Raw genomic sequence first — 20,882 nt, forward strand, 5'->3', positions numbered from 1 at the left:
AGCAGCCGTGGCCGCTCAGCGTTCTTCGTTGTCCCCACAAAGGAACATAGGACAGCCCAGACCCCAGAAGCAAGGTCACCCAAGCCCTGCCTGACCCTTCGGGGTGAATCCTGCTTCTCCCACTGGCACCTCCTTTCTCCCCCCACCCCCAACCACACACACGGGGTCCGGTCATGTCTGGGCCTGAATCTGGCATGAGGCTCCTGACAGCTCCGGCCTGTGGAAGCTGCTCTGTCGCCAGTGCCTGCCGTCCAACAGAAACACTCATGGCCTGCGTGACCTTGGGAAGGCACTGCGTGTCTCTGTGCCTCCATCTCACTTCCTTCCACAAGGACATAGGCCTGTCCCCACACAACTCTTTGTGTGAGGACAACTCGGACACACAGCCTGGCACAGGGCAGGCTTTCAACTCGAGTCTGCTGACCTAGTTGATGCGCGTGCACGGGCAGGGACGAGCTCAGCACTAACTCAGTGAGCTAGGGAGAGGGGCTGCTCTGAGCTGAGCATGGCAGCACAGGCAGTGTTATGCTGGAAGCCAGAAAGTGTATCTGGTCCTGGCACTGGTGTGACCTCGTAGTTTCTGGTCCCAAGTTTCTTCATCAGCCACATTTCCTAATTTTCCAAACTGTACTTTCTGCCTAGTGTGGGCTGAATGGTAAATCAATTTCTCAGAGGCCAGCTGTCATCAGGCCTGGGGCACGGGGGAGCTGAAATGGCCTCTTGTGCCCCTTCCCTCGCCCAGCGGGGTTCTCCCTCGCCCAGCGGGGTTCTCCCTCGCCCAGTGGGGTTCTCCCTCGCCCAGCGGGGTTCTCCCTCGCCCAGCGGGGTTCTCCAGCCGCTGCGCTCACCTGGGGGCCGGGTTCCCCTTGGCCTCGCACTCGATCAGGATGTTATCGCGGGGATCCACGATGTGGTCCTTCACGGACTGCTTGGTGATGGTCGGGGGCTGGGACACTGCAACAGGGCAGAGGGCAGGCAGTCAGTGTTCGGAGAACGGCTGGAAGTGAGAGTGTCGGGAAACCACACAGCAAAGCAAGCCAGCAGGGTGGGCAGGGCCCATCCAGAGAGCGCGGGGAAGGGATGCGGGCCGGACACCCATTAAGAGGAATCCCTTTATGACGTCCCCGTATTCCCGTGAGAGACTGAAGGCCAGGCTTCTGTGTGACCCACTCTTCTGTCCAATGTTTAGGACAATGCCAACGTTTGTTGAATGAATATAGGAACAAAAAGCAGCTCGATTTTCAGATCTTAGGGGCTCTGGTGGTTCTGAGCCCTGGAGGGTCAACAGATGGCCGACCTGTGGCGAGGATGGAGCTGAAAGAGGCTTTAGTCCCCAGAGAACTACCCAGGGACTTGTCTGCAGGCCAGACAGCATCTCCTCCCTCCTGGTCCTGAGCTGCCTTCTCCGGGGGCTCCCATGAAAGCCGCCCGAGAACCGGGAAGCACGGCCCTTCTCACCCACCTGCCTTTCATAGGCTGGGCCTTCCCCCTTCCCGGGTGGTAAGGGGCCTCCCGCCTTAGAGCGCTGGCGTCAGGAAGCTGCAGCAGGGAGGGTGGAGAGGCCAAGGATCCCGGCGTGCCCTCACCTGGCCTCAGACCACCCACCTTCCTGCCCTCCTACCCCCAGAGGCACAGGTGCAGAGGAGCGCCCGGGACTTACACTCGTTCTGAATGCTGGCTGTTAGTCCGGTGGGTTAGCATTGTGAGGGGAGAGAAGAAGACATCAGTTATCACACAAGACCAGTCGCCAGGGGTCTGCAGGGCCCAGCACGCAGGGAGGAGGGAGACTGGAGGATGGGGAGGAGAGGGGGGAGGGAAGGAGGGCACTGTGCCTGGGTTCTCTCCTGCCAGCTGCAGAGCTCAGTGGAGGAGCCACGCTGGAGTGCGGGCAACCGGCAGGTGCTTCGTGGGCGAGACCAAACCACGCAGCGGAGCAGAAAGACCCGCTTCTGACAAATGAAGGTGCCACCAGGTGAGGCCAAATGTTGAAAGTGGCAGCCCTGCTCCTAAGAGGCTGGGCTCTGAAAATGCCACCCACCACCTCGAGGTGCTCCTCAGCCAGCAGTGGCAGGGTGAGGCCGCGTGCCAGGGAAGGGGTGGAACCACTGCTACAGGCAGAGCCCCCAGGGCCCAGTGAGGCCCACGGACCCACTCCCCCACTACCCCTCGCTCTCTCCCACACAAGAAAGCACCTTCTTCCCTCATCGTGTCCTCCTTTGCCGGCCTCTGGACCACTCTGGGGACAGATGAATGGTGAGTGCCCTGCTCCCGGCAGAAGCCCCCTGCCCTACGGAAATCCCGCTTCTGAACCACTGTGGGTGAAGTGAGGCCCAGCACATCCCTCCCTGCTTTTTACAAAAGAGACAAAAGGGCCGGTGGCCATCCCTGAGATGCCCGTGAACAGGCATGTATGTTTCTCATGGGGGTGATGTGAACATGCAGGTTCTGATTTGGAAGGTCTTGCGTTTCTCCCCAGTGGATCGCGATTTAAATACAAGGTTTTAGAAGGTATGTCCTTGGTGGGGACAAGGTCTTGGTTGAACTCTGTCCGCAAAATGCAGCACACCTGTCGCTGTAACATTAGAGAGATCTTTCCCCGTGATTACATCAGAAAAGACTACGCCTGTGCCTCTGCACGCGGGTGTGGATGGCAGCGTAGTGCGGACTTGTTCTGAGGGAATGCTTCCTGGGAGAAGTGGAGGCTGCTGCTGAGCCACGGGGACCACAGGAGATGGGGCCGAGGAGTTTAGGGACTCAGAATGGGGAAGTCGCTCAGAGAGGCAAAGGCAGCGTTAAGACAGGACCAAGAGCTGCAGAAAGAGTCACAGGAGAGAAGACAGGAACCAGAGAGGGGAGGTGGTGGGTGGCAGGAACGGTGGCCTGCTGCACACGCTGTCAGTGAGGGGAAGTCTTGAGAGCAAGACCCACGAAAAGGCTCAGAGTGATTCTTTCAAGTGGCCTGGGTGTGTGTGGCCCGCTCGGGCACAGAAGAGGAATTCCGTCTGGCCCTCTGGGTAGGAAACAATAAGAAATGAAACGCCTGTGGGTGCTGGGAGTTTGGGGGTGGGGGGCGGGAAAGAGAGCAGAAGTCTATGGATTGTAAACGTGTGCTCCGTGGAGCTCCCCCTGAGCAGCTTCACCCGCCGGGGGGTTTTCTGGAAGGACTGAAAGCAGTGGGGCTGGTTTTGGGGTGTGTCCTCTCACGGGGGCATGGGAGGTTGGGAGAAGGGGCCACTTTCAGGAGAAGTGGGGCTGACACTTGACCCAGCCCTTTGACCTCAACCCAGGCCCCTGGTTTATCATCTCAAGAGATAGTTGGTGTCTCCTGGGTCCTCACTCCCAGCTGAAGGCTCTGGCCTTTGATTGGAAGCCCACAAAGGCTCTGCTTTGCCCAGGTGGGCTTCCCGCCTCTCTTTTATCAACTCAAATGCTGGTTCAGTGGAGAGATTCCTAGGTGTTCTCCAGGGAGTTGAATCCAGGGGAGGGAAGTGCTTGGTCAAGATCCCCCCAGAATGGGGGTGAGAACCAGCTCTTCTGCTGCCTGACCCAGAGCTCCTGGCACAGACCTGGCTTTGGCCCGATGGGGCCTTGGCCTCCATCCTCCTTGACATTCTGGACAAAAATAAGTCAGAGGGAAGACCTTGGGGGAGAAGAGACGCACGGGGCAGTTAGAGCTGCCGGGATATGGACACCAGGCAGCTCTGCTGTGCCCTAGCCCCACACTGAAATCAGGCCAGGGCCTCCTTGAGAAGTTACTTGCCTCAAGAGGTAATGACATCTGCGGCCACACTGTGCCACCAAGGACTTTATTACAGGGACACAACCGACCCGGAAGACAAGCTGCCACAGGGAGAAGACAGTGGGGACCGCCTGCCTAGTCCTGTGCTTCCCCTAATCCCCTCCCTCCCTCTCCCCGTCCCCTGCCGCCACCTTCTCCATCCTGTGTCACACCACCTGCCCTTCTCTCCTACAGAACTTGTCGGATGACTTGTTCTTTTGGCTCCCAAGACGGAGGAAAATCTTCCAACTGAGTCTGCAGGAGGTGAGGCAGATGCGGCCCAGAATTCATGCACCCCTTTTCTTTCCCTGACTGATCTGTGACCTCTAGGCTTATCCCTCGGAGGATGGAGTGAGTGTGAATGAATGTGAATGTGAGTGTTGAGCCCTCCTGCAACACCGTTTGGGATGATGGTGAGTAGTACCCCGCCACTGCCCTCCTCTGTGGGTTCCTGGCAGAAAAACGCTGAGTCCCCTGATGTGGGGAGGGAGGTGGGAAAGCTGCCAGCAGACTCACTTTTTGGCAAGCCCTCTTTGGCTGTGAGGTGACTCTTTGCTTTCTTCAAAGGTCATACCGTCCTTGAGGCTGGGGAGTGGAGGGGGTGCGTGTGACTCCGCTGGCAGAGTGGTGGTGACTGGAGGCTGGGCACTTCAATGAGGGGCTGGGTCGCAGCCCAGGGCTCTGTTCCTGGAAGCCTGCTGCACCCAACCCCCTGGAGCAGAAGCAATGCCCTATCCTCCACAGAAAATGCCCCCGAAGGGGCAAGGGCGCAGAAGGGCACACCTGGTGGGGCAGCCTCTGGCCTGAGCCCCCTCAACTCCCCCTACCCCCAACTCATAGGGAAGGTGAAGTGCCTTAGGCTGTCCTCATGTCCTGACTATTGGGGAGAATGCCACAAGGAAGAGGGGGTGCTGATATCTCCTGCCTTAAGCCACAACATGGATGGGCCTTGAGGGCATTATGCTAAGTGAAAGAAGCCAGACAGAGAAAGACACATCCTGTATGTTTTCACTTACATATGGAATCTAAAAATGTCAAGCTCAAGGAAGGGAATAGAATGGTGGCTGCCAAGGTCTTGGGGGAGAGTGATATTGGACAGAAGGTACACACTTCCAGCTATAAGACAGATAAATTCTAGGAATCTAATTTACAGCATAGCAACTCCAATGAACAATATACGCATACCTTGGAGGGGGTTCATTTCAGATCACCACGACAAAGCCAATATTGCAATAAAGTGAATCACAGGAAGTTTTTGATTTCCTAGTGCATATAAAAAGTGATTACACTATTCTAGAGTCTAAGTGTGTAATAGCATTATGTCTAAAAACAATGTGCATAGCTTAATTAAAAAAGAATGTGTTGCTGAAAAAATGCAAACCATCACCAGAGCCTTAAGGGTCTTCTTGCCTTGACATTGATGGCTGCTGAACGATCAAAGTGGTGTTTGCTGTAGGTTGGGCGACTGTGGGAATTGCTTAAAATAAGATGACAATAAAGTGGATTCTTCTTTTCACTAACAATTTCTCGTAGCATGCGATGCTGTTTGATAGCATTTTACGCAAAGAACTGCTTTCAAAACTGGAGTTAGTCCTCTCAAACCCTGCTTCTGCTTTAGCAACAAGTTTATGCGACATTCTAAATCCTTTGTTGTCATTTCAACAATCTTCTTAGCATCTTCACCAAGAATAGATTCTATCTCAGAAAATCCCTCTCCTTACTCATCCATGAGAAGCAATTCCTCATCCTTTAGAGTTTGATCATGAGATTGCAGTAACTCAGTCACACTTTCAGGTTTCACTTCTAACTCTACTTATTTGTTGTTTCCAACCCATCCACAGTTAAATCCTCTAGTGAAGCCTTGAACCCCTCAAAGTCATCCAGGAGGGGTGGAATCAACTTCTTCCAAACACCTGTTCATGTTGATATTCTGACCTCTTCTCATGACTCATGAATGTCCTTAATAACTTCTATAATAGAATGTTGAATCCATTTACTTTGCCCAGATCCGCCAGAGAATCACTATCTATGGGATCTATAGCCTTACAAAATGTATTCCTTAAATAATAAGAGTTGAAAGTGAAAAGTATTCCTTAATCCATGGGCTGCAGAATAGATGATGTATTAGCAGTCATGAAAATAACATTAATTTCCTTGTACATTTCCATCAGGGCTCTTGGGTTCATTGTCAATGAGCAGTAATATTTTTAAAGGAATCTTGTTTTTCTGAGCAGTAGGGTGCAAAAGTGGGCTTAAAATATTTCGTAAACCATGCTATAAAGAGATGTGCTGTCACCAAGTTTTTGTTGCTCCACTTATGGAGCACAGGAAGGGTAGATTTGGTGTGATTCTTAATGGCCCTAGGAGTTTTGGAATAGCAAATGAGCACCTTAGAGTGCTCACCTTAGAGTTAGCAGCTGCATTAGCCCCTAACAAGAGAGCCAGCCTGTCCTTGGAAGCTTTTAAGCCAGGCACTGACTTCTCCCATCTAGTTATAAAAGTCCTGGTGACAGCGTCCTCCAATAGCAGGCTGTTTACACAAAAGATCTGTTGTTTAGTGCAACCATCTTTGTTCGTTATCTTGGCTAGGTTTCCTGGATAACTGGCTGTGGCTTCTACATCTGCACCTGCCGCTTCACCTTGCACTTCTATGTTTTGATGACAGCCTTTCCTTAAAACATATGAACCTAATTGTGCTAGCTTCAAATGTTTTGTCTGCAGCTTCCTCACCTCTCACAGCCTTCATACAATTGGACAGAGTCAAAGCCTTGCTCTGGATTAGGCTTTGACTTAAGGCAGTGATCAGCAAACTGCGGCTCGCGAGCCATATGCGTCTCTTTGGCCTCTTGAGTGTGGCTCTTCCACAAAATACCACGGCCTGGGCGAGTCTATTTTGAAAAAGTAGTATTAGAAGAAGTTTAAGTTTTAAAAATTTGGCTCTCAAAAGAAATTTCAATCGTTGTACTGTTGATATTTGGCTCTGTTGACTAATGAGTTTGCCGACCACTGACTTAAGGACATGTGGCTGGTTTGATCTTCCAGCCAGGCCACCACAACATGCTCCACATCAGTGCTGGGCTGATTTTGAGTTCTTATACTTTGTCTGTTCACTGGATAAGAATTTTTCATTTCCTTCAAGAATCTTTCCTTTGCATCCACAACTTGGCTCTGCAGCATAAGAGGCCCCGCTTTCGGCCTGTCTTGACTTTGGATGTGCCTTCCTCACTGAGCTTAATCACTTCTAGATTTTGGTTTGAAGTGAGAGACATGCGACTCTTCCTTTCAGTTGAATATGTTGAGGCCATAGTAAGGTTACTGATTGGCCTAATTGAAGCATATTGTGTCTCAGAAAAGCAGTGGAGCAGTCAGAACACATGCAACATTTATCAATTAAGTTTGCCATCATATATGGGCACGATTGGTGATGCCCCAAGATAGCTTCAATAGTAACACTGAAGGTCACTAATCACAGATCACTATAACAAATCTACACTAATAAAAGAGAAAGATGCAAACTGACCACACCTTCAGGACACCCACCAACAAATCAGGAGTATACAAATTAACCCAATAAAGTGGTGGTTTAATTTGCATAAGCAGGCACCAAGCAGCGGGGGCGGGGTGGTGATGATGCAGGCATTCCACACTGCCCCAGCAGCTCCAGGCCTCTGGGCAGTGTGGGAAGGTGGAAAGGGGACTCTGGGCCAGAGCAAAGGCAGAAAGGTGGCTCTGGACAGGAGGGAAGGTGGTGCTGGCAGCCAGGGAAAGGAAGGCCCTTCCTTGCATGAATCTTTGTGCATCAGGCCTCTAGTATAACAATCATGGAAAAGTTTGAAATATTGCAAGAATTACCACAATGGGACTCAGAGGCCCAAAGTGAATAAATGCTATTGGAAAAATGGTGCCAGTAGACTTGTTCAAGGGGGGGTTGCCACACACCTTCGATCTGTAAGGAAGGCAGCATCTGTGAAGCACAATAATAAGGTTGCCTGTACTATGTTATACTTGAAAGTTGTTAAGAGAGTAGACCTTATAAGTCATTGCCACACACACACAATGGTAATCACATGAGGGGATGGATGTGTTAACTAACCCTATTGTGGCCATCATTTAGTCATTTACACATGTAGCAAATCATCAAGTTGTACTTCTGAAACTTACAGATGTTATATATCAACTAGAGGCCCAGTACACAAAAATTCATGCACTGGTGGTGGGGGGGGGTCCCTCAGCCTGGCCTGCCCCCTCTCACAGTCTGGGAGCCCTCAAGGAATGTCCTACTGACAGCTTAGCCACAGTCTGGCCTCCCTCTATGAGAGGTGAGTGGCTGATCAGGGGAAGGCACCACCCCCATCACCCCCTCACTGCTGCTACCTCTGGCCTCCCTCTGAGGGAGGTGACCAGGTGGATCAGGGGAAGGTGACACCCCCATGACTCTGCTGCTGCTGTCACTGCTGGCCGCTGCAGCTGCCTGAGCCTCGGCCTGGCAGCAGCAGCCGCCATCCGCAGCTGCCGCTTTGTCCAGTCTAATTAGCATATTACCCTTTTATTAGTATAGATAATACCTCAATAAAACTGGGTGGCAAAAGGAATAACTGATCTTTCCCCAGCCTCTTCCACTGGGCGAGAAGGAAGGATGAATCCAGATCATCTGGGAAGCAGGGGGCGGGGGTGAAAAGCTCTCCCCAGGGCAACTGAAGGGCTTGCCTTTCTCTTGTCTTGTGTTCAGCTTTTGTAGACTCTTTCTGGAGAATTCACTATGGCAACTGTGCCCGCAGTCACCAGGGAGGTGCGTGAGGCAGCGAGTTTCCTGAGACAGCCTGGTGTGCTGGGATGTGTCTTGATGGACTCACCTGGTTCAGAGGGGCGCTGTGATCACATGCTGGCCCTGCCACTTACGAGCTGGAGAAACAGCTCTATTTCTCCCTACCTCAGATTTCTCACCTGTCAACTAAGGACAACACATACTTCATGGATTAGCTGTGAAAATCATAGGACCCGATGCCGGAAGGTACTCAGCTCTCTGCTGGGCACTGCTACTCTGGAAAGTTCTAAGAACTGAAAGGAGGCAGGTTTGCTAGAGGTCAGTGTGGGGCATGTGCAGTGCCAAATCGGGGGTCGTTAAGAGATCTGAGTTCTTCTCCAATACCCATCTGCTGTGTGACCCTGACCACGCGAAGGCCTGAGTTTCCATGAACAGAACACAGAGAGGATGTACCCTCCAGGCTGGGGAGGGCAGGGCACTCCAGCTCTGGGCTCCGTCGGTGGTACTGAAAGAGACTGACAGCTCGGTCACCTGCCTGTGGCTTGGCAGAGCTCCAGAAACCCAGAGTCTAGCCCAGATGTCAAGGCCATCTATTTATGGGTTCACCTTGCAGGAACTGCTCACCTACCAGCCCCGGGGATCAAAGTGGCAGGTGAGGGAGGGAGGAGAAGCGGTGGAAGAGAAATGAGCCTTCACCACTTCCTTGATAACCGATTTCCTCAGCAGCCCCTCATCTCCAGGGGGAGGGAGGGCCTAGCGTGCTCCTTATTAGATTGTCTGCCAGGCCTGTTAATGAGAATCTCCTTGAGCCAGCTGTACAGATGGTCTCCATGGAATAGTTCCTCTCACAACTCCCCTGCCCCCATCCCTGAGTGTGCGTGCGTGCGTGTGTGTGTGTGTGTGTGTGTGTGTGTGTATGTGTATACTGCCTACCCCCTACGTGTGTGTGTGTGTGTGTGTGTATGTGTATACTGCCTACCCCCTACCCCTAATCACACACACATACTTTGGGCTACCGGGAGGACAGCAGGGGCCTTGTCCATCTTACTTCCGGGCCTACCCTATAGTTTCTCTGGCCTTCTCTCATCCCAAGTGCCCACTCCTTGGGGGCAGCTCCTGTTGGTGATGAAGGTGGGAGGGGCTGAGACATCTGCAACTCCTCTCGAAGCTCTGCTGCCTCCAGGCCCCAGGGCCTGGCTCCGGAGAGCTCCGTGGAGATTTCTTGGAGAAGTGTAACTCTCCCACCCCTCCCCAGACATCTATCACCTGGAGAGAGCCCAAGTCAACTCTGGCATCAAGTGGGCTCCATCAGTTCCTAGAATCAGGGGACGGGGCACAGAGGTGGTGTGCCCACATCTCAGCACATGGTAGGAGTGTCAGGGCTGTGGCAAAGGCGGTGGGTGCACCTCGAAATGCAGGGCCGAAGAGCACGGCTGCCTCTCAGTTGGTCATCAAGAACGCACCACAGATTCGGCTGGTGGCGACACAGTGAGTTTGGCACGCCATGCCCCTGACCTTGTGACTCTGAGGGCCACGTGATGCCCCGCCCATAGGAAACAGAACAGCATGGATTTTACTTTTCAGCTCTGGAACCAGTGCCTGGTTCTCCCACAGGGGCATTCTATGGGCTCTATTTCAGTGTCTCATGCAGCCACAGCCATCTGCAAAATAATCCCCTTCCCAACCCACTCCCAGCCACCCGTCCTCCTGGGCAGTCCAGCCAAGAGGGCCCGGAGGATCCAGCTCAGGAAAGAGGCAAAGAATCACCCACTCACTTGGTCCCTTTGATGGGCAAGTGAAGACTATAGAGGACACTCAGATGTCCAAACTCTGCCACTTCTAGTCCTGCTCAGCAGGTCCCAGGCAGTGGAGACAGGGGAGACCACTGCAGACTGACAGTCTCACTCTCCAAAGCACCAGCCGCCTGCTTCCATTTTTGGGAAACCCAGCTCTGCATCTGGAATCCAGTTCCCCCTCACCCCTCAACCTTCTTCAGAAGTGGGTCTTAACTTCCCTCTACCCCAAGTTGGAAGATTAAAAGAGGAAGGAGAACTCACGATCCATAGGAATCTCAATGGCCCCGCCAAGGCCGAGGAGGCAGAGGAGGACGGCTGTGTGGACCCAGGGTGGTGGCTGCGGCCCGGCCATCCTCAGCGCTGAGCCCCACTCCCCGTTCCCCGGCCGGCGGGGTCTTGTTGCTTCCAGCTGCTCTGACTCAGCCTCCCAGACAGAGCTCAGCTGTGGAAAGAAATTCAACGAGTGAGTTATTTCTTAAACTCATGGTTTGTTCTAGCAATCCTACAGGGCCAGAAGGACGCAAAGGTCCCCTTGGTCACAGACCACTGTTCTAAAATACGGCTTCTTGCCCTAACCAGTTTGGCTCAGTGGATGGAGGGTCGGCCTGTGAACTGAAGGGTCCCAGGTTCGATTTAGGTCAAGGGCATGCACCTTGGGTGCAGGCACATCCCCAGTAGAGAGTGTCCAGGAGGCAGCTGATCGATGTTTCTCTCTCATCAATGTTTCTAACTCTCTAATTCTTTCCCTGTCCCTCACCCTCTCCCTCTCCCTTCCTCTCTACTGGAAGAAAATCAATAAAATATATTAAAAATAAATAAAATAGGGCTTCTTAACCTTGCACTATTGACATTTGGGACCCAATAATTCTGTGTGGGAACAGTCTTAGGTACTGTACAATGTATAGCAGCATCCTGGCCTCTACCCAAGAGATGCCAGCAGAGCCCACTTCTGCCACCTAACAAAAATGTCTCTAGACATTGTCAAGTGTCCCCTGGGGGACAAAACCACCTGGAGTTGAGAACCACTGTTCTAGAAGTCAGGGCAACTCTGGATGAAACGGTCCTGAAAACAAGGACCCAGCGTCCTAGCACAGATGTCAAGGCCCTCTATTTCCTAGCATGGGTTCACCTTGCAAGAACTCCTCACCTCCAGTACCACCGGTGGAACCCAGAGCCGGAGTGCCCTGCCCTCCCCAGCCTGGAGGGTCCATCCTCTCTGTGTTCCGTACACGGAAACTCGGGCCCTTGCATGGTCAGGGTCACATAGCAGGTGGGTAAAGGAGTTGCAAGAAGAACCCAGGCCTCCTGGATGACCCCCAGTTTGGCGCTGCACATGCCTCACCCTAGCAAACCTGCCTCACTCAACAGACCTGGCAGCAGAATCCCATGGGCCCAGCACCTAGAAGATGCAATAAACCTGTCCAGCAATAAACGCACCAATCTCACAGCTCCTTGGAACCACCCGGGCTGAGTGGGTCTGTGTTTGAGTGTTTGGGGTAGGGGCCCAGTGATAACGCTGATGTCCTGTGATCCAGGGAGGGGGACAAGGTGAAGGTGACAGCCCTGGGGGTCAGTGGTTAAATAGGCGAAACTTAGTTGCTTAAAGGATTTTTTTTATTGTTCATTTTCACCCAAGGACATTTTTTCTCTCATTGATTTTTTCAGAGAGAGTGGCAAGAAGGGAAGGATGGGGGAAGAGAGAGAAATATCAATGTGAGAGAGACACATCAGTTGGTTGCCTCCTGCACATGCCCTGGCCAAGGCTGGGGATGGAACCTGCAACCCAGGTATGTGCCCTTGACCAAGAATCAAACCCGAGACCCTTCAGTGCATGATCTAACACCCTAACCACTGAGTCACACTGGCCAGGGTGCCCAAAGGACTTTTTAAAAAGTGCATGCTTTCTGCAGATATTGTGGGAGGCTGAGGGGTGGCAGCCCCTGACGTGTCCCTTGAGAGGTACTGGCAGTGCTGAGATGATGGCCCAGGATAAAAGGGTCCCAGGGGGCTGGTAAAGGAGCAACTTTACACTAGCCCAAGGTTTATATCCTCAAACAAGACATCATTTCAGAGCCGGAGGCGCAGGGGGTGAACGTGGCGGCCCGAGAAGCCTGGAGTGGGTCCTTCAGAGACAAACCTTCTCCTTCCTCCTGAGGGACAAGATCAAGAGCGGCCTACAGCGGACCCTCAGATGCAGAGCTTTAAGATTACCGAGGTTTTGGAACACGAGTCTTAAAAAACGGGTCAGTTTGCTGTTCCACCATGAGGTTGGGCCAAACCGGATGGGAGCAGGTTCCGCAGAATGCTTCCGGCTTTCGTGGACCAACAGCCACCTCTCAACATGGACACACGTCTGTCCTCCTAGGTGGCAGCAACTTGAAGCCTGCTCTCGTCTGTGTGCCCACCATCTCCCACCTACCCCCTCTGAGAGTGCAGGGCTCAGGGCTTCTCCCGGGAGACAAGGTCACGTTTCTGAAGACCCAGAGGCTGAGGTGCCCCCCTGTGCCAGAATGGGGGTGGGGGTGGGGGTGGAGGTGGGGTGGGGAGCTAAAGGATGCTGACTCGAGTTTCAGCAGTTTCTCTCCTGGAAGCTGGGCCAGCACCAGCCCCAACCTCAGGTATATTTCCGGGCTCCCTCCCTCTCCCCCCTCAGTGTTGGTCACCAGCGTTTCATGCCAGTCACTGTAGAAAGACGTCAGTGGTCTCCCCGCTTCTACTCTTGCCCCTCTGACTAATTCTCCACCCACGCCCAGAGTGGGCATCGCTCAAGGGCAAATATAAACCCTACGCCACTCCCCTAGTCACACTCACCGGCTCATGGCTGCCTGAAAGTGAGAGCCGGAGTCCCTGGGGAGGCTCAGAGGCTCCGCATGGCAGCCCCCATGGCACTCTCCTCTCTCACCTCCTCCCCTGCGTCTACGGGCCTTCTACCAGGTCTCGGCAGGGCTGTCGTGCTGGCTGACTGCTGCACAGGTTAACGTCTGTCTAGACTGCTCTTCGAACCCACCCTCTCTCAATAGGATGTGCCAGGTATGACTTATGTGCCCCTTGTCTGCACCCCTGAACACCATTGACGCCCCTACACCCCATCAAAGCACTTGTCACTTAGAATTCTTTCCAGAAGCCACTCTGTAGCCCCCATAAAAAGGCTCTATAAGGGAGGTGCCTGGTCTTGGTTACTCCTCGACGCTCACGTCGTGTCGTGCCTAAACAAGTGGTCGGCAAACTCATTAGTCACCAGAGGCAAATATCAACAGGACAACGATTGACATTTCTTTTGAGAGCCGAAAACCGACTTCTGCGCATGGGCCACGGAGTTTCAGTCGCACTGTACATGTGCCTGCATGTGGTATTTTGTGGAAGAGTCACACTCAAGGGGCTAAAGAGCTGCATGTGGCTCGTGAGCCACAGTTTGCCGACCACTGGCCTAAACCATAGCGAGCACTCAAAAAAAAAATGTGTTGGATGGATGAAGGAAAAATGGACACGACTGACGGATGAAATAAACCACTAGTACATGCGTGTTTTATAAACCTCATATTCCCCCAGAAAACCACCAGGTGGTACAGGAGAGCACAAACTGTGGGCCCTTGCAGCATCCAGTGGAGGAAAACCCTCCCTACCCAGGCATGCGCTCCGGCTGGGGAGCCACTCAGCTGGAGGAGTACAAGGAAAGTAGAAGGTCCCCAGGGAGGGACCCTCTGGCTAAGAGCATCACAGCAGGTCTCCCGTTCTTCCTCTGGACTCTCTCAGATCTGCTGCCTCCTCTTTGCCTCCCACCTCTCCGAAGACCAGGCCCAGGTTACCCAGCTGAAGCCTCAGTGCTGGAGAAGCAGCCCGGACAGGCGCAGCCAGCGTTCAGGTAGGACAGTGGGACGGCTCCAGTCAGCTCCATGACGGCCAGGGAGCTGCCAAGCAGTCGGAGTGATGGGGAGAGGGAAACCTTATTCTGGGAATCTCCATGGAAAGAGGAAGCCAGAAGCTATTCATTAACCAGAAACACTGGCTGGGGTGTGGGTGGGGAGCCCAATTATGTATGGTGCTTTTAACTCACAATTTAAAGCCACAGCAGAAAAAGAACACAGAGTCAATCACCGTTAGCTCTTTGACAATTCTCCCTGGGACCCATCTTCTCCCAGTAAATTCTTAAAAGTGGAGAGAATTTAAGAATTATTTAGCTTTACGCTTTTCAGATGAGGAAACGGGAGTCCGGAAAGGGACAGGGTTTGCTCGAGGTTACACAGCTGGTTAATGGAAAAGCGAGGAAAAGAACCCAAGTCTCCTGACTTCTATCCAGGGTTTTCCTACCTAATTTCCCTAGTAAAGTTACTATTTACAAAGGAAATATATATTTTGGCAGTTCCTCAAAGTATTCATTACCATATGAGCCTGTATTTCTACTCCTAAGAATTAAAAACAGGTTCTCAAACAAGTTCGAGTGCACACATGTTCACACCAGCATCATTCACAATAGCCAAAGGGTGAAAACAGCCCAGAGACCCATCAAGGGAAGAATAAATCAACACAATGCATTATATATGTAGCGTGACATATCACTCAGACAGAAAAAAACCCGTTCTGATACATGCTACCATGTGGATGAACCCCGAGGGCATGATGCTCTCTGAGAGAATGATTTCATTTATATGAAATATCCCAAAAAGGTAAATCCATAGAGACAGGACACAGGGTGGCGGTTACCAGAGGCAGAGGGGAGGAGGGTGAGTAGGTACAGAGTTTCCTTTTGATGTTATGATAATGTTTGGAACCAGACAGAGGTGATGGCTGCACACATTGTGAATATACTAAACTAGAGGCCCGAAAGGTTGGCGACCGCTGGTCTAGAGCACACACACAGGGACAGCAGAGGTTTCTTTGGTCCAATGGAGCTCACGTGCCAGTGGGGGAAGTCAGGAAAACAAACACTGAGTGAAAAAATCAGGCCATCGGTGCAACGAAGAACCCACAATCCCCCTGCACACAGACAGTCACAGCAGCGTTATCCATAGTTGCTGGAATTTGGAAGCAACCAAGATGTCCTTCAGTAGGTGAGCGGATAGATAAATAAACTGTGGTGCATCACACAACAGAACATTATTCAGCACTAAAAAGAAATGAGCTATCAAGCCATGGAGGAACCTTACATGCATATGACTAAAGAAGGCAACCTAAGGCAGCCAGAGTGGCTCAGTTGGTTGAGTGTCGTCCTGTGCACTGAAAGGTTGCTGGTTCAATTCCTGGTCAGGGCACACACCTGGGCTGTGGGCTTGGGAATGGGAAGCAACTGATTGATGTTTCTCTCTCACATCGTTGACTCTCTCCTTTCCTCTTTCTAAGCCTGATTTTGAGTGAGGATTTTAAAAGAAGGCAATCTGGAAAGGCTACATACTGTATGATTCCAGCTGTGTGACATTCTTCAAAAGGCAAAACTATGTAGTCAGCAAAAGACCAGTGGTTGCCAAGGGCTGGGAGGATGGAGAAATAGCAGAACACAGATTTTTAGGGCAGTGGAACTCTTATGATACTATAATGAAGGATGCATGTCATTATGTTTGTCCAAACCCATAGAATGTACAATACCAAGAGTGAACTGTAACGTAAACTATGGTTTCCAGGTGATAATTGAAGGTCACTGTAAGTTTATCAACTTAACAAATGGACCACTTGGATGGGGATATTGACAATGATGCGGCATGTGTTGGGGTGGGAGGCTATGGGAAATCTCTCAATTTTGCTGAAAGTGCTCTAAATAATCACTTCTATTAAACACACACACACACACACACACACACACACACACACACACAATAGGGTGATGTGATAAAGGGAAGTGAATGGTTAAGGAAGGCCTCTGTGAGAAGATGACCAGATAGCTCAGAAAACCATGCCAGGCAGGGCCCCATGCTTATGCAGAGCCCGGGCGACAGAAAGCAGACAGAAACGAGCAAGGACCTGAAGCCAGTGAGGCTGGAGTGTGGAGGGCACGAGACATGTCAGGATCAGAGAGGGAGGCAGGGGCGGATCACAAAGGGCTTTGAGGGCCAATGGAAGGAATTTAATTATATGCTAAGCGGGGTGTAAGCAGTGCAGTGTCTGGCTGACTGCTCAATGGAGAGGGGGGTGTGAGGGGAGGGGCCGTGGAAGCAGGGGGCCCTTTAGGAGGCTCTGCGGCCTCTGGAGTGAGGCCAGACCCTTAGCTTCCAGTCCCAGAAATGTTTCCACCACTTCAGCGAAATCACTCAATGCAGCAGCCTCCTGGCCACCCTGGGCTGCACACAGCGTTCAGGGCGATGAGGAGAGCTGGAGGACTTACGAATTTTTAGTGCTAGGTTTTCACACTGGGTCGGGGGAGCAAGCAGGTGGGTTCCAGGAGGTGCTTTAGGGGTTTCCCCACGGGGGGGGGGGGGCGGGGGGGGCGGTACGAGGAGGAGCCTCAGGGGAAGGAGGATTTGCGGAAGGAGCAGGTGGGACGTAGGCCTCTCTGCCCCACTTCTCACCAGAGCTGCTTCACAGCCCCAGCTTTCACACTGGGGTTTTGCATACAGTTTTATTTTGAAGGATTCTATTGGTAAAACAAAGAGCTGAAAACAGTTGCACAACAGTCTAAATGTTCCCATGCATACCCTGAGACCGAAGGCAATCATGCAACAGCAAGGCAGGGTGTGAGGAAGAGCACCCAGGCTCTTCTTAGGAGGACACCAGTCCTATTGGATCGGGTTCCACCCCTCTGGTCTCCTTTAACCTTAATCGCCTCCTGAAAGGCTCTCTTTCCCAACACAGTCACGTTGCAGGTTAGAGCTTCAACGCAGGGATCTAGGGAGATCCGATTCGGTCAATAATAGTACACATGCAATTCTCCGGAGAATTCATCTCTACCCCTTTCTCAGAGTGACCTACCCAGGTTCTGATTAGTTTAAACCAATTAGCATCCCATACTCTCTCAACCCTATGACTGATTTAAGAATAGGCATCAAGCTCTGGCCGGTTTGGCTCAGTGAATAGAGCATTGGCCTGGGAACTAAAAGGTCCCAGGTTCGATTCCAGTCAAGGGCATGTACCTTGGTTGCGGGTACATCCCCAGTGGAGGGTGTGCAGGAGGCAGCTGATCGATGTTTCTCTCTCATTGATGTTCCTAACTCTCTATCCCTCTCCCTTCCTCTCTGTAAGAAAATCAATAAAATATATTAAAAATGAAAGAAAGAAAGAAAGAAAGAAAGAAAGAAAGAAAGAAAGGAAGAATAGGCATCTAATCCAGCAAGAGGCAGTATGCTTCCTGGAGAATTCTGCTGGGACTGCTGGGAAATTTGACCCCCTCTTCTGCGAAAGCCCCAGTGAGGAACTCCCATAAGGGGAGAGGATGGTGGGAGGCGGGGTCTCCATGTGCAATGGGAGGATGATCCAACGCTGCGAAGGCAGAGGAGTCAGAGGACGCCAGATCCTGCCTGCCGCTGAGTTACCGGTGTCTACCAGGCCACCAGATCCCAAGCCACGGCGTACTGGTGGACTTTTAAATCACCTATGTGTTTCCATTAACAATGCCCTTTGCTTTGTAAGCCGGTTGCAGTTGAGTTTTCTACCACTTGCAACTGATTGCAACCTTGGCATATCAGGATGACACTCTAACCAACTGAGCTACCCGACCAGGGCAAAAGTTTGTTTTCTTAAAGAGAGGTCCGCGCTTCTGATTTTCCTCATCTAGTTCCTATTCCCTCCTCATCCAACCACACTCCAGCCCTGCCTCTGGCCCCCCGGCGGCCAAATCCATTGTTCTTAGCTTTCATCCTGTCAGACCACTTGGATAAGGTGACCAGATCATCCAGGTGCTGGTGGGACAGTCCTGATTTCTAACAGTTTTTCCTGCGTCCCGCGGCGTTTCAAAAAAGTCCCGATTTTTGGAAAGATTGGAAACATTGGAAAGATTGGGACTTTTTAAAAATGCCATCGGATGTGGGAAAAATTGTTAGAAATCAGGACTGTCCAGCCAACACCTGGATGATCTGGTCACCTTACTCTTGGAGGCACTAACCGTTAGCAACCACTCCATCCGCCCCTCCTCCTAGCACTGTTTCCTCCTTGGCCTCTGACACACCACTCGGGGCCTCCTCTTCTCTCTGGCTCTTCCAGTCGCCATGGCAGCCCTCGTCACATTGGATCCTCCTTTTCTGCCTGATGTTCCCAGTGGCTCTGCAGGGGTCCCGCCCCCCCCCCCCCCCAATCTCTATTCCCCAGCTCTGTTGGTGGCACTCACCCCAGTAACTTAAGGCCGATGTAGGGAATCTCTCTGAAATCCCACCTCTTCTCATCCCCAGGCACCAAGGCCCTTGACTTCCCAGTGTCTCTCATCCCCCCTCCCCACGCTCCCACCTGTCTAGCCCTTGATAGGTATCAAGTCGCAAGGGCTACTGCCATCACTTCCCATCTGGTCTCCTTCCTACCCACGCTCTGTGTTGCCGTTACACTGATTTTTCTAAAGCCCCATCTGATCATGTCAGCGCCCCGCTGAAAGCTCTTTCATTATCACCCCATCCATCTGCGAAGATCAAACCCAAGCTCCCACGTGGACCATCAAAGGCTCTTGGAGACCAGGCTCCTGCGGGCCTCCCCAGCTCCATCCAAACCCTAAATGCTCCCTAATTGAATGGCATGTCATTTCCTAAGCGGGCCACTCCATTAACCATCTCCACACTTCCCATGTGCCCACAAAGGCCTTCTCTCCTTGTCATGTGATTAGTTCCTATTCAATCTTCAAGACGCCGCTGTTCAGACACCTGCTGCTCAGTGAGGAATTCCTGTGCTCCCCGTGCCCACCCCACCCCAGCGGAGCTGAGTCCATCCCCACTGTACCCTAAGCCCGCCTCCACCCCCCGGAGTCCATCCCACTGTACCCTAAACCCACCTCCACACCTGGGCGCTCAGCGCACTGCGGTAAGACCGATGCCTACAGTAAGGGTCGAAGACCTTTTACGTAACTATTTAGGGCCTGTGGGGCACACCGCGTCTGTCACCACTACAGAACTTATGACAGCCACGGACAGGAAGTGGGCCTGCATACGTTCCAGGAACACTTTGTTTACAAAGCGGGCAGTGGGCTGGAAGTGACTCAGTTTGCCTACCACTGGCTTAAACTCCCTCTCTCTTTGTGGAATCTTTGGGGCTCAGACAAGGCCCTGGTCACTCTTGTGTCCCCGGTGCCGGGCGTGGCCCTTGGCAGGGAATATGGATGGAATGGAAGATCCAAGTGAAGGTCTCAATCCTGCTGCTCACTTTTTGTAAATTACTTGCTTTCCAAGTGTTGTGTTTTTTTTGTTTTGTTTTTTTGTTTGTGTGTGTGTGTGTGTGTGTGTCTGTGTGTTTGTTTGTGGTGTGTTTTTGTATGTGTGTGGGTATGTGTGTGTGTTTTCAATCTCAAAAATGAAAACAATATTCCTGTTTTGCCTGCTTCAGGTGGATAAAATGGGTAACGACGAGATAAAGATAGATAAGGATGAGATCAAATGGTAACACACAGGAACAGGAAGCATGAAACTAATACAGGCTTGACTATTCTGAGTGTAGTCCTTCCTGATGAGCCCAAGTGACTCCACCCAGACTTCATGTTTGTTCCAAGATGCACGTAAACTTAAGTCCAAGAGGAGGCCTGTGGTCTGCCCGGCAGGTGGCTGGTCTGTGGTTGGCCACAGGCCACTGTGCCCTACAGCCTCCTCCTGCTCTGGGAGCAGGGTGCAGGGGTGACCGTGTCTCCTCTCACCGCCACGCCACTCGCCCTCTCCCAGATTCCACATCTACAGCTGCCCTTGCACAGGAGTGAGAGAGAGTGTGTGAGACAGAAGGAAGGCTTACCGGTCTCCGGGGGCTGGGATTTGAGGGGAGTTTCTGGGTTAGAACCAACCAGGATCTGATGACTGACAGGCAGTGGATGAGAAGGATGGCATCAACATTTCTAGTGAATTAGGATGATGCTAATAATTAACATAAAAACACAGGAAAGGGGCCCAGCTGGCGTGCCTCAGTGGTTGAGCATCAACCTTATGAACGCAGAGGTCACCGTTCGATTCCGGTCAGGGCACATGCCCAAGTTTCAGGCTCAATCCCCAGTGTGGGGCGTGCAGAAAACAGCTGATTCTCTCTCATCATTGATGTATCTATCTCATCATTGATGTATCTATCTCTCTCTCTCTCCTCTCCCTTTCTCTGAAATCAATAAAAAATATATATTTTTAAAAATACAGAAAGGGGACAAACTCTGGTGGTGGTTGAGGTACAGGGAAATCATAACCTTGGAACTAAGTGCGTTCCGTTTAACATGCTCCGAGCCACAAACGAAACAGTTCTGCGAATGCTCCGAGGCCGTGCTACTGAATGAACGCCCAAGGACACGGCAGATGAGCCCGGTGGAGCCTCGTGCCCGCAATTAGTTCTCAGAATAAATAACCGGGCGCCCGGAATAGTACTACAGGCCCAACCAAGAAACACACTCACACATCACTGCTGCAGGGCATTGTGGGAGACCGGAGACCCTCAAAGCCCAACGGAGCCAGCACAC

At 51.9% G+C, this 20,882-nt stretch overlaps 1 protein-coding gene across 21 annotated transcripts in view; it reads right to left on the reverse strand.

The window, feature by feature from the left end:
* NFASC (neurofascin) overlaps positions 1-20,882 on the reverse strand; it is a 187,774-nt gene that overhangs the window by 71,495 nt on the left and 95,397 nt on the right. For 14 of the 21 annotated variants that reach the window (XR_014793330.1, XR_014793331.1, XM_084865807.1 and 11 more), the window contains 3 exons: positions 10,601-10,781; positions 1,661-1,678; positions 849-954 (listed from right to left, as the gene is read on the reverse strand). Coding sequence is in view for 19 of the 21 variants with exons in the window: in XM_084865807.1 (XP_084721933.1) it covers positions 849-954; positions 1,661-1,678; positions 10,601-10,691 (215 nt within the window). In the remaining 2 variants the exon portion in view is untranslated. The remainder of the gene's footprint in view (positions 1-848; positions 955-1,660; positions 1,679-10,600; positions 10,782-20,882) is intronic. The other 7 variants (XM_084865810.1, XM_084865804.1, XM_084865811.1 and 4 more) reach the window with 1 other exon arrangement.

The sequence above is a fragment of the Pipistrellus hanaki genome (genome assembly GCF_964339955.1).
Source record: "Pipistrellus hanaki genome assembly, chromosome: 18".
In the NCBI taxonomy this organism is placed as follows: Eukaryota; Metazoa; Chordata; class Mammalia; order Chiroptera; family Vespertilionidae; genus Pipistrellus; species Pipistrellus hanaki.